General features: G+C 42.9%; 1 protein-coding gene across 2 annotated transcripts in view; it reads left to right on the forward strand.

Moving 5' to 3' along the window:
- Nucleotides 1–12993, forward strand: part of epha4b (eph receptor A4b) — a 79075-nt gene that overhangs the window by 6849 nt on the left and 59233 nt on the right. For both annotated transcript variants that reach the window (XM_053884434.1, XM_053884435.1), the window contains exon 2: nt 10360–10424. In XM_053884434.1, coding sequence (XP_053740409.1) covers nt 10360–10424 — 65 coding nt within the window. The remainder of the gene's footprint in view (nt 1–10359; nt 10425–12993) is intronic.

Here is a 12993-nt window from a genome sequence, read left to right on the forward strand (position 1 = left end):
GGCTGGTTCAAGGCTCCATGCAAGGTTTTTAATAAACCATGTGCACTCCTTTTAAAAATCACTCCACCGAAGCAGCTGCCTTGAATGACGGCTCACGATCAACACGCTTTCTGCCGACTTTTTTTAGAAGCTGCATCTTTCATGGGCCCTAATCTGGAAATTAGCCGGACGTCCAACACGCACCTTGAAACGGTGGTGGTGTGGCTTGGGGGCCACATGCGGCCCTTTCCCTTGATGATTCGGCCCATACCTCAACTGAAACGTTTTTCTTCTGAGCAGTTTCCAAGTCTCTGCTGGGACATTTAAATACACTTGCTTATCACAATTTAGAATTTCAATTTGAATTTCAGCCATTTATTTTGAAACATTTTATAAGATTATATACTTTTTTTTAAGTAATAAATGTAAAATTTAAGTGGAAGTCATTCTTATTTTTATTTATTTCGTAGTAACAATACTAAAATAGTGTTGCACTGTTCTATTGTTTACATGTTTATTTATCCTGGAACAAATATAAAGCTGTGTTTTGCCATGTGCTGTTCTGCCAGTGAGGTCAACTGAGAGTTTTCGTGCATCTTCCTCAAGCTGCAGCGTTCATTATCGGACGCTCAAAACTTTAGTAAACATCGGAGTGATTTCTGATGAGGCGGATTACACTGAGAGTCGGAGCTGTCAGATGGTTGTAGAGTTCAGGGCTGCACTCCTCACTCCTTCATCCGTCTGTTTGTTGCCCTGACAACATGCAAGTCAGCCCACAGTGGAGTGAGAGCGGGTCAGACACTGGGGTTCAGATGGAAAAGATTTGATTCGTCCAGAAGCGCTTTACAGCTACATAGAACACTGTAAATAACTTGCACATTTTAAATGCTTCAATATTCTTAAACACTTCTTCATATATTTACGTTAAATTGACAAAACCTAAACCAAAAAGACTCACAAACAAGAAAATATTTTTTTTAACCTTATGTTATTGCCCCCAATTCATTTTATGAATACAATTTCATACCATTTTGTAGCATTAGAAACACTGATAGTTGATAGCAATGACCCCAAGGTGGCATCACTCTTCCAGAACTTGCTTGCACAACACACACAATAGAAATAACATGGAGGGAGACCAATATTCCACATACAGCAATACATAAACACAGAGAGTCACAGGTGAACACTCATTTTAGCCTTTTCATTTTGGTATTTTGAAATATTCCACCTTGAATATAAAAGGTTTGCTCTAAAAAACACATTTGTCAAGACTGTAGGCAACGGTTTGTGTCTCTCAAAAAGACAACATTGCACGTTAGCATCTATTGAGACGCAATATAGGGCGTTAGCTTGCATGCTATTATTGTCTTGCAGGAGAAGAGAAAATTCATCAATTTACCACCCACAACCGTGTAGCGCTTGCAGGTAAAAATGACATTTTTAAGCACATTTTATAGCTGAACATTATTTTTGTCTCACAGTGTTCATGTTTTCTTGCTTCATTTCTACTGTTTCAGAGTTCAATAATCCCCTTTCATCTGGACAGTTCCCACTGCTTCACAGCACCACCTTTTCATAGCTCTTTTCTTAAGCTCCACACTTCCTTAGATTTAGGATTTGCTTTATATGAAGATAAGCTCGACATGCAACCGTTAATAATCCGTGAGGTGCAGCTTTGTCTGAGAACTTACGAAAGCCATCCACAGCTCACCACTAGATGGGTTTCTTATAGCTTCCTGCTACTCTGTTAGCACTTACATTTGGGAAGTGGTTTGGAGCTGCTGTCTCCATTGAATCATGCACTTTGAATTTCATAAACATATGGAAAAAGATGGGTTTTAATGGGGGATATGTCCGCTGTGGAATGAATTACAACCACAAACATGTAAGGTGAGGCCGACAAAAGAGGAATTCACTGGAGCGGTGAGGTCTGGTTAGAGACGCGGCACTTTATTCTATGCATTTTTGTGCATGTTTGTGTGTTCGCAGTGTGACAGGCAGTCTGGTTGCTGGCAGAGCCACTTGCGTCTTGGCAGGTGGACTTTCTTGAAGGCCAGCTGAAGCATTGGCGGCAGGCCAGAGGGAAAGACAGACTGTCACGAGGGGCTTGAAAATCCCCCAGAAACAAAGAGAAATAAATGGAGGAAACAACTCTATAATTTTCTGGAATTTTGGATGCGAGGCATGGCGGCTGCCCAGCACCTGCTCAGTACATGCAGCCCTCTGTGTTTATAGCTGGAAATCAATAAGACAGCTTGGCGCGCCGCGAGAAAACAAATCTCACAATTATCAGAACGCACGTGCAACTCAATCGCATTCCCTTTTAACTCTCCTTGATGAGGACTTGAGGTGCTGGCGATTTAGACGGTTCTCCTCTGTTTTTTTGTTTTTTTTTGGTGAGGAGTAGAAAGGGCCAGGTCATTAGATGGAACACTGGCAGGAGTGACTGAGCGATGAGCTCGCTGTGTTTATTCCAGGCCAAAGCAGGCTTATATTTCACATACAGACACGATTGAGCCGGATCCCTCGAGGACCACAGATAATGAGAAATAGAGTGAGTGAGCTTTCAGAGACAGATGGGAGGACAGACAGTGCTGCGGCGCTGTGTTTTTTGTCGTTGTTTTTTCCCATCATTTAAGTGTCATCAGCTCATTTTTGTAACAAAAACGCATACGTTCTGTCGGTGTCAGCGCACAGGAAGCCACGGCTGATACATAATTGATGTTCCAGCTATTGATCAGAGGTGATAAGTAGTATTGGCAGGAGGTGTGAGGGGGAGTGAAGAAGTGTTGAGGTGTAAGTTTTGGTGTATGTGTTCTCCCACTGGGATGTAAAATGGCTTTTGAAGGTGTAATGGTCTCGTGTCGGCTTACAAGACAATTTTTCACCTACCAGGAAAATGCTGGCGACTCCAGGGAACGCAGGGTAAAGTATCAAGCACTATTTCAAATTAAACACTTGTTGTTCATATATATATATATATATATAAAACTGTCTTAAAAATGTAGATGTTAAGAAGTAGGCTGTATAAGTTGAATTCCATGATGTAAGGGGCAACAAAAAAGTTTTTTTTCTAACAAGCTAAGTTTAGCAAGATGCCACGCCAAAGGCCACAGGGAATAGCTTCAAACCTAATGACATAATAAACAGTCAGTTTCAGTCAAATTTGTTCTAATGTGGTGACAGCAAACACATCAAACATGGATGCCCACCTGAACCACTATCACTAGAGCAGTTTTATTAAGTTGAGGTTTTGTTAACTGAGGCTATGAATACACTTTGAATTGTATTTAGATTTTTACATTCAGGATATTTAAATTTAGCTTTAATATGACGCATTTTAAAATTTTTATTTAGACTATAATGGTGAAATACCAATGACAAATAAAAACATTGCATTTTGCGGTTGTGCTTGCATTACTTTTTTAAATACAATATCATTACATTCATGTTAATTTGGTCGTAAAAAAATCTCTTATCTTATCTGCAATAATTCTTGTGACAATGTATCAACCAGTGATATTTGTTAAGTTATGTGTTACAGTGCACCATGGAGCACAATGAAAGCAGCAGCGGCTTTTGGTTCCCTCGGCTGGGAATTTGATCCGCCCTTACAGGGGTTTTTCTGCTGTGTTTATCAATAAGAACTACAGTGTGACTCTACGTCAACGCTCCCTCGGCTTCCAAGCCAAACACCAGCATTACCATGGTGTAGTGGTTATGCATGCACTGTTCATACTGCACACCTCTTGCTTGAGCTACTATTTGGTGCCCAACTATAAATACAAGTTACATCCGACTTACAACCTGCTCGACTCACGTCCACCCGTACTTCCGACCACGGCCAGCAGATGCTTTTTTTTTCTTTCATTCAACGTCTAGCACTGCAGCACGTAGCAGCCCGGCATTGCGTACGACAGCTACGGCAGCACAGTACCCCAGCATCTCACTCTCACACAGCGATCTACCACTACTGTAGTACCTATAACCCTCGTGTGGGCTATTTTGAATGGCATTCAACTTAGGTCAAATCCAAATTCCGAATTCCGAAGTCCGATGTTACTTGTATACTGTATAAAGCTCCTGCGGGCCCGTAAAAATGACTTAGCCGGCTGGATGTGGCCCACAGGCCTGGAGTTTGACACACTCTGGCTGGAGTAGCATCCCATCATACAGAAAGTCCCATAATCTCAGTTGATTATCAACTGGTGCGTGCTACACGGTGGATGAATGTGTCTATGTAAATGAAGTGGACTTAAATCAGATCCCCCATACCACTGTCACCATGACGCCTCAATCCTTTGAATAACGCTCTATTCTCAAGTGCGGCTTACGCTGGAGAGAGAGGCAGGAGCTTCAATATTTCGACCGTGTATCATACACAGCGAGGTCTCTGTACATCTTAAATTCATTAGAGCGGCTCACTGACTGCAGAGATGTCTTTAATCCCGGCCCATTTTCCCTGACGCAATAAGATGCCCATCTCGGTAAAACTATGCTTGATAGCTGTTGCAGAGGCAGTTTTTGTCGGTGCATCTCGCAAAGCTAAGTGCTGCACATTAATAAACAGCCTCAGCTGCAACTGCTGCGCTTTTTGTCAGCTGTCTGCTCGCTGTATTTATATATAAAAAAGGATTTTATGATGTTCACAGCAAAAAACAAAACAAAAAAATCCACTTTTTTTTGCTTTTACTGAGACACACTCACAAGCGGCCTCACCTATTGCGACCTCTATAGTCGTCATAACTTTTTAAATATCTTTTAATGAAGTAAGTCCAAGTCAGTAATGAACACTTTTCATTATGGATTCCCTGAACAGCGCGTCCTCGCGTGCGTGCCCACCATCTAACGGCAAACTAATTAGCAATCTACGGCTGCTCGCTTTTTATGTGACGCAACATTTGGGCTCTAGTTTAGACGCACAAACACACCCCGGGGAGGTGAGTGATTTCTCCGCAGTCCTCTTCTGCTCGCCGAAACTTGCCCGCGTTAATCAACGGCAGCTGGAAGTAGCTCGGCTTATAAATGTCGGCTCGCAGCGTGAGATATCTTTAGCGGGAAGAACGGCTCCCTAACTGGCGTAGTTATTGGGTCTTTATTACTTTCTAAATTATCAAAATGTTGGGTTTCAAATAATGATGTCCTGTGAGATCTGTCGTACCGTGTCATGTATTTATTGTTATTAACACATGGATGTTTCTAAAGTCACATTTTTTTACGTGTCATACGGTGCAAGGATCATGGTGTCATTGACTTGATATTTGTCCATTCAGCTGGGGGGTCAAAGCCAAAGCCATTTTATTGTGTCGTGGTCTGTTGAGGCGACATGTTAAGTGTGTGCTCTGGACACTTCATAGGTGAAAAATTCTAGCTGTGATTCTAACTCAAAGAGCAGCGCGAGCCTCTGCCTGAGGTGGACTCCACTGAGGAAACAAGTGGACTTCACAGTGATCTGAGACTCAGAACAGGTGGAGTCTTTGTTCGGTGTTCTTGCATGAGTGTGCTAATGAGAGGAGTCTGGCCGTGAGGCGGTGAAATAATGAGTCATGAATGAGTCTGAAAGAGACTTTTTGAAGAGCAGCTTCGACTACGTGCACTAAAATCCAGATGAGTTTACGTCAGTCTGGCTTATGAAACGGCTCTGCGACTCAAGATGTTGTGTGGCAATTGTACAACACGAGTGCACAATCTACTCTATAAACGCCTTCAAATATCTTACTGACCCGGGAAACGTGGCCCTGTATGTTGTTGTTGGCCCTGTGGCCCTTAGGTTTGACCGTATGTTGACCCAGTGTGAGTAACACTGGAGCAGAGCTGTCGTATTTACTGTCAAACTGCCGTTCAGTTCATTTCTTTGTGTGACATTTTAGTCCCTCATATTTTATTATTTGCATGGGCTGACAACACAGTCATATTTTAATCGCAAATAACCAATAGATTAATCGCGATTAATCGCAAATTAATCTCCCCTTTGTATCTGTTCTAAATCCACGCAAGAGAGGCCATTAATGCTTCCCTCATGCAAACACTTGTTGACAACCCAACATAACAAATTCTGAGTAAAATATTCTTGAGAATAACCTTATTTTAAGAGCATAACTTTGTAAACACATGCCCCCCCCCCACCACATATTTATGGATTCAAACTGCCGATGTTTTCATCAACCACTGCATGAAATGAATGAATTTTTCAAGGTCATATCTTCAGGGCACTCAATATTTTCATCCTTTTTATGTTTAATTTATCTAAAAAAATAGCTTCCATCAACTTCCTGGGAGTCCCAGTCATGTCACGTGACCCAAAATATTTTCTCCTCCAGGTAATATCGGCTGCTCAGTTACTCCGGATGAAACTGTATCCCCAAACATACTGACAGTTAGCCTTTCGTTATTAGTGGTAATAAACCAAAATCACGCATTATTATCCCATTATTCTCCGCCTGTGTGCCACTCAAAAGCCTGTGAAGAGAGAAAGCTGTCTAAATGGTCGTCAGTCTCTGAATACACTCAGGACCTGCAGGTGGCAGCTGACCTTTTGCTGCTCAGCACCTCTCCTCGGCCGACTCCTCCTCATCCCTCCCATTTAATGCAGCCCCTCTTTCTCTGTGACACTGGCTGCTTCATTATACCATGAGCGGTGTTTTCTCCTCGGCCCTTTTCTCACGCAGACACGCGCGGCCAGACGCTCGCGCATGTACACACACGGTAATACAGCATGACACGCCGCCCTGTTGTCACGGTGTCCTGAGCTGAGGGGAACGGCTGCGATTCATTTATGGCTGATGAGCAGCATGAGAGGGAAGGAAGGAATGAAGAGGAGGCAGTTGCTTGCAATTTTACAGTCTCTCTGCTTTACCTGCAGGCGACGTGGACGAGTAAACAGCTTTTTCAGATCATGAAGTCATCTCATTTGGTTTCAGGAATAGAAAAAAAAAAGTATTCCGTTACGACTCCAATCTGTAGGTCAGCGCTGTCGCGCCACGAAACATGATAGGGAATGGTAAATCGGCTGCTTTAAAGTTTGAAGTGTCAGTTCTGATGATCCGGACAGATAACCTGCGAGGGGGAGAAGAAAGAGCCAAACAGCCGTCTCTGCAGATGGATGGTGTTTAAATATTGATGGTCAGCGGTGTTGAAGACTTGGTCAGGGTCCTGACTCAGGCTGAGCCAACACACCACAGCACACACTGCTACACACACACACACAAGTCGGTCCGGCGACCCGCCACCTGCCTCCTCTCACTGTTCCGGAAAACTTTTCTGTCTCGCTCGCCAACTGATGTTTTTGTATCAAATGGAATTGTAACTGCAAGTTTTTAATAAGATGACCACTGGTGAGTTTCCTTACTTTTGTGCTCCTTCTTATGAAGCATATTTATGAATATGGACGCAGAACAATTCACCATTAGTTTAGCATGTTCGCCTAATGAACAAAAAAGCTGAGTCATAGCATGATATACACTGGAAACATTTGTAATCTCCTTGTTAGAAAACTTCCTCAGGAGCAGTGGTCTCCAACCCCCGGTCCGGGGACCGGTGCCGGTCCGTGCATCAATTGGTACCGGCACTAGAAATAATGTAGTATAGAGTGAAGAGAATGGCACAAGAAATAATGAATGAAATAATTCATTATTTACGTTTTGTGTATTAGCTGAGTATGAAGAATCTTTTGTTTTGGAAAACCTTTGATTTTGAAAAAAGCCCGTTTTACTTGAGAACCAAAATGTAACCCACAAGCTCGCAAAGTGGGAAACAACCGTTTCTTTGCGAAGGGAAAAGTCCTCAGTCAAGAGACCGAGGAGCCTATGACTTCCAAGAAGAAGAAAGTTTTAAATAATACCATGAGTCGTACTTAAAATATGGATTTATCGCGGCCGTCTACCGTCACTCCTAGATGGGACTGTCTCGTTGCATATAAAAAAGCTCAGGACTCCCATTGACCTGCGCTTTATATTTGGTTTTGTGCTGTATCTGAAGGCATGTCTGAACGGTTCAAAGTAGCAACTTCATTCCCCCCGAGCCACGTTGCAATTGTCAAGAGTTGACCGGTCCACTGCTGTTAAAAGGTTGGGGACCACTACTCTAGAGGCATCACTTGAAGGGCCAAGCTTTTGTGAGCCACATATACGGAGGGGAACCTATAATGGTTTCTCTAATCTGTTAAAAGAGGTGGACGTTTCTAAAGAGTAAGTAAAAGTGACTATCTTTTCCCAAATAGTTGCGGGGAAACTTCCATGCTGCTCGCGGCTGTGACCGTCCCCGTCACACATGGTCGTGGAAAAGCGATTCACAGCACATACTTGTGATTTATACGTTCTGCCATATTTTTGACTTCTGCAGCCACTCGCTGCCCTTCACTCCATTATTAAATTATGACCACAAATCCCCCTGCAGCTGTAGCCCTTCAGCTGTGGTTTAATGATAAGCTCCTTGTGGTAATGTTCATCAAACGTATCTGAGGTTGGAGCTGCCAAACAAAACAGCCTGTCGGAGTCATCGAACATATATATATTTAAGGAAATTCTTCTTTGACATTTGTTTTTTTGGGGTTTGATTTCTTTCTCTAATTTGAGTGAAGTGGCCCCTTGAAAGAAAACAGAGGTTATGGTCAGCATTTGGTTTGGATTGTTTTTGGAAAATCATATCAGCCTGTCTTCGGACCTCAAACCACTCCGGCAGTATAATCAGGAGTAAACCACTTCTCCATCCGGCCGGGTTCTGGACAAAGTCCTTCTAAACAAAGAGGCCGTTGGAGGCTTTAGATCAGACTGAACAAACAGAGGGGCATTTCAAATCCATATTTATTTGAAGCCATCTGCGGCGCATAAGCTCTCAGCGATGGTCAGGGTGTGTTCGGAATTAAAGCAAGGTCGAACCTGAAGGTGTGTGGACCTGAACAGAGAAGCCTTATTGTCTGCTGCAGCTATACTAACAAGTTAGACTTTTCTAATGTATTGTATACCGGCGACTTGTACGTACAATCTTTAGTTGCACGCTTCACTTTCTCAGTGTGCACTATGCAAGAAAATATTCTAACAGACAATGGCATTTTCATGAGCAATTTACCTTCGGTTTCTGTAGAAGTCATTCCAAATGTTCTAAATGTTCAATGTAAATAAGTGACAGTGACAGTCGACTCTGTGTCCAATGTCGATGCTGCATTTATCACCTTCCGTGTTGCACGTCGATGACGCCTCAACCTTCTAATGGAGTCAAATGTCACCTCCCACGTGACGGGAGTTGGGGTTGGTACTGTATATAAAGTGCCACGCTGCACTTCGCTCTTCATTCGTGGCTCACTTGAAGTCCAAACCGAGAGATATGAAGAAGTGGCACCCTTAACCCCGCCCACCATCTTTCTTTTATATGACGCGTGTCAGAAAATGCCACTGAAAATGAAACGTGCTTCAGCCTGATGCTGAATTTTGCGTCACTCTGGGACGCAAAAGTCCACTTGAGATTAGCTGACGTTTGACGCCTTCAGAGTGAGAACGTGTTGCTGTCACAAGCCGAATCCAAATAGATCACACAGGGAAGAGAAGACGGTGAGGATGATTCAGCAGCCACCTAATATTCACTACAATCCTCCACTGGCAGAGTAGTACATTTATGCAGGAAAAGTAGGTCACCCCGTCCTTCTAAACAAAGCCGCTTTTCAAAGTGAAAATATTTTTTAGCCAAAAAATAGAGTTTGAGTTGAACGTTTATTGGTGGTGGTTGCTTCACGGTAGCATTTATTTATGCCGAGGAACCTCGGCGAGTCGCAAGACATCTTTGTAACTCAAGCAAAAACCAGCAGGAAAGACTGTTATCAGGGTTGAACTGTGACTTAGATTGGAACCAAAAATGAGCCACAGCCCTCACCGTAACAAACACATTAGAGTGTGGTGGAATGGATTTGCTTTGACAAGATTCTTTGTTTTGATATTGAAATCCTGACCTGTAGATGTTCAGGCGCAGCACGGAGACAATCCAACAGTGTTGTGTGCAACATGTATGAGAAACTGATCACACTTTCATTGCATCCCCCCGAGGTTCCAATCCCTGAAACTCAATACAACATCAGACCCGTATAAAGGAGCTCATCTCTGGAAACCTCCTCTCTTTGTGTCCTGATGCTGCTGAGCTTCGCTGACAGACATTTGGGCTCCTTCAACCATCACATGTGCACCACCACATATGAAATTATAGGTTTACCACTCTTTGTGCTTCTGCTGCTGTTTCACTTCCACACATCAAACAGCCATGCATTAAACATGAAGGCGGGTTTTTATAGGGACGTTTACGTGATGCATTCAAGCGCCGCGCTGTATACAGTAAAACATTATATATGGATGTGTTCGGGAACTCAAAATGCTGTCCTTGTTTTTCTTGCAGTTACGTTGCTGGACTCCATGTCGGCGCTGGCCGACCTGGGCTGGGAGGCTCACCCAAATGAAGGGGTGAGTACTGTAAACACACATCCACATAAAAAAAAAAAATCTGTTTATGGCACCGATGCCACCAAACATACAAATCAGATCATAAACAGCGGTTGTGATGACGTGTTTTTTTTTTTCTTTTTCGGAGCGACTGAGAGCTCCAAGTGAGCAGCCGGGCTGCAGCGCGTGTTTTCGAGAGAGCATTGGGTTCTTGCTAAATCGGGAGTCTGCTGGGGGAATTTACAAATTATTTCCGCTGCGCTGAAAACGCTGTGGCGCTGGAGCCTCCATTTTTTCCGCTTAGCAATTTTTTGGGACAGGGTGAAGCGATGTGTTGGAAGGGGCGTTTTCTTATGTAAGAGAAGCTGCTGTACAAGTCGGTGTGACTTGCATGTGCACCTTGTGTGTCTGAGCGCAGGTATATTCAGCTGTCATGCTTCCGAACCACAGCTCGACAGAGTGCTTTTTACAGTTGTGCCGTATGTCGCTCTCATGAGTGAAGCGGTGAATAGCGCTGAATGAATTCTATTTCCCCCTTCATTCACACTTCCTTTCCATTATTCAACGTTGGTGTGTTAAATTGCAGGATGCCACATGCGGTTTCATGCTTGTGAGGGTATCAAGTTCTTGAACTGCATTGATTGCAAGGCCATATTGTTTATGTTTGCATGTATTTGTTCGTCTGTGAGAGCTTTAAGCGCGCAATGTGTTCCATGTGTGGAACGACCACAAGCTTCAGTGCCAATCTGAGCATCTAGAACTACATCGCAGCGATAATGTCACTTCGCTCCAGCAGTCAGGATCAGCCAATACAGAATCGTAGTTCAGTCTGAGGTACAGAAATAGAAAAACTAGTGTTGTAAATACATTTTTTAATCTCAATAAATCGCCCCGAAGCTGAGTTAACTGCGATCAATGGCAAATGAATCAACCATTTTGTGTCTAAATGTAGCTTAAGGAAGTTTTTATCGACACAAAAGAGCTCACGTTTTCTTAATGCAAACAGTTGTTTGCTACTACTAGATACTACGACTGAAAAGGTTCAAAAACATTACAAGCCTCATTGCCCACCATTGTGAATAAAATCTTACCTTAAGTTACATCAAAAACAGATTCAAATTTGTTGGTTAATAGTGGTGTTTTTATTTCTCTATTTATTCCGACAATGCAATGTGTTGCAACAAGACAGTGGCAACTTTAGCTGCCACTGGTAAGGTTTTTACAATGAGGATAATATAGAGGATAATAATTTAAAGAGAAGGTATTTTGAAGTAATAACTTCACTCAAAACGCTAATATAATCACAACTAAAAATTTCAAAATAAAAAGATACAGAAGAAGGACCAGAAATATTCAGCAGATCTTCAGCATAGCGTTGCGAAAGTCGATTAAACTTTTAAATGTCGGACAAGATAAGCACTGAGAGATTGCATATCTCCACAAAGGAGCTCATTTTACCTGACTTAAACACAACATACAGTCAAGTCAATAGAGCAACTACCATGATTCAAGAACTGTGCCAGCTGCGGGCAAAAGAAAGTGGACCTTTGAGAGCACCGGACCCTTCCTACAAGTCTGACGTAGCAAGACTAAAAGAATGTCTGCTGAAGGATAGCGTCACATTTTGCCACTATATGAGTTGATTTATTTAAGTTATGCACTTGCATACTGTGTATAATAATATAATATAATAACATAATGCAAGATGTACTGATATAAAATTGGCAAAAACAAAAAAAAAATTAACAAAACAATAATTTACTGTGGGACTGATGAAATATCACAACAGAAACTTGTAACACAGTTTCATAAAAAACTTTTTTTTTCCTATAAATGTACATTAATGTCAAAAGAAAAGGGAATCAATGAATTGCCTCTTATGAACTTGGATTTTTTTTTTTAATCTCCTTTATTCTAAATTTAAATACAACTATTTCAATTATGTGGGAAACACTTTTTTGGGCGCTTGAGCTGTGACAGAGTCTTGTGTTTTGTATGCAGAGTATTATACAGTTGACCCTTGTCCTTAAAGCCTTCAGATTGGTCCCAGCAAGAGGTAATCTCAGTCCGACGTCTACCTGAATTAAACCACACTTGACCTCCGCCGGTCACTTTTAATCCCAGCCGCGCAGAGCCGGATGTTTCTGAGACCACGCGGACCGACCCATTTCTGTCACCAGGCAGGGGTGCGTCTGCTGAGGGACACAAAGCAGATACACTGTAATGATGCCTGAAAATTGGAGGCCCCGGCGAAACCCTGCGTGTCCTTCCTGAGTCGCCCGCTCTTTATTCTGGGCCCGCTTCATTATCCCCCGCCCCTCCTTTAGATCCGAAACAAGGACTTGTCGGGAACTTTGAGGGCGCATTACGTCCCTACAGACGTATACGTCATCTGATCATCTGCGTTCAGACACGTGTTGCGATCCCTTCCCGCGTTGACTTGCCGCCTGCAGCTTGTCGGTCATGAGCAGTACGTTTTCCAGCAGGTTGTTTTTGGGGGTCCACAGACACACCTGTGCTTTACAAGTGACGATGAACAGACTCGCCAACTGGGGAAATCAGTGGCTCACCAGGAAGTGGCAGTAATCCA

The sequence above is a fragment of the Synchiropus splendidus genome, chromosome 13, assembly GCF_027744825.2.
Source record: "Synchiropus splendidus isolate RoL2022-P1 chromosome 13, RoL_Sspl_1.0, whole genome shotgun sequence".
NCBI lineage: Eukaryota > Metazoa > Chordata > Actinopteri > Syngnathiformes > Callionymidae > Synchiropus > Synchiropus splendidus.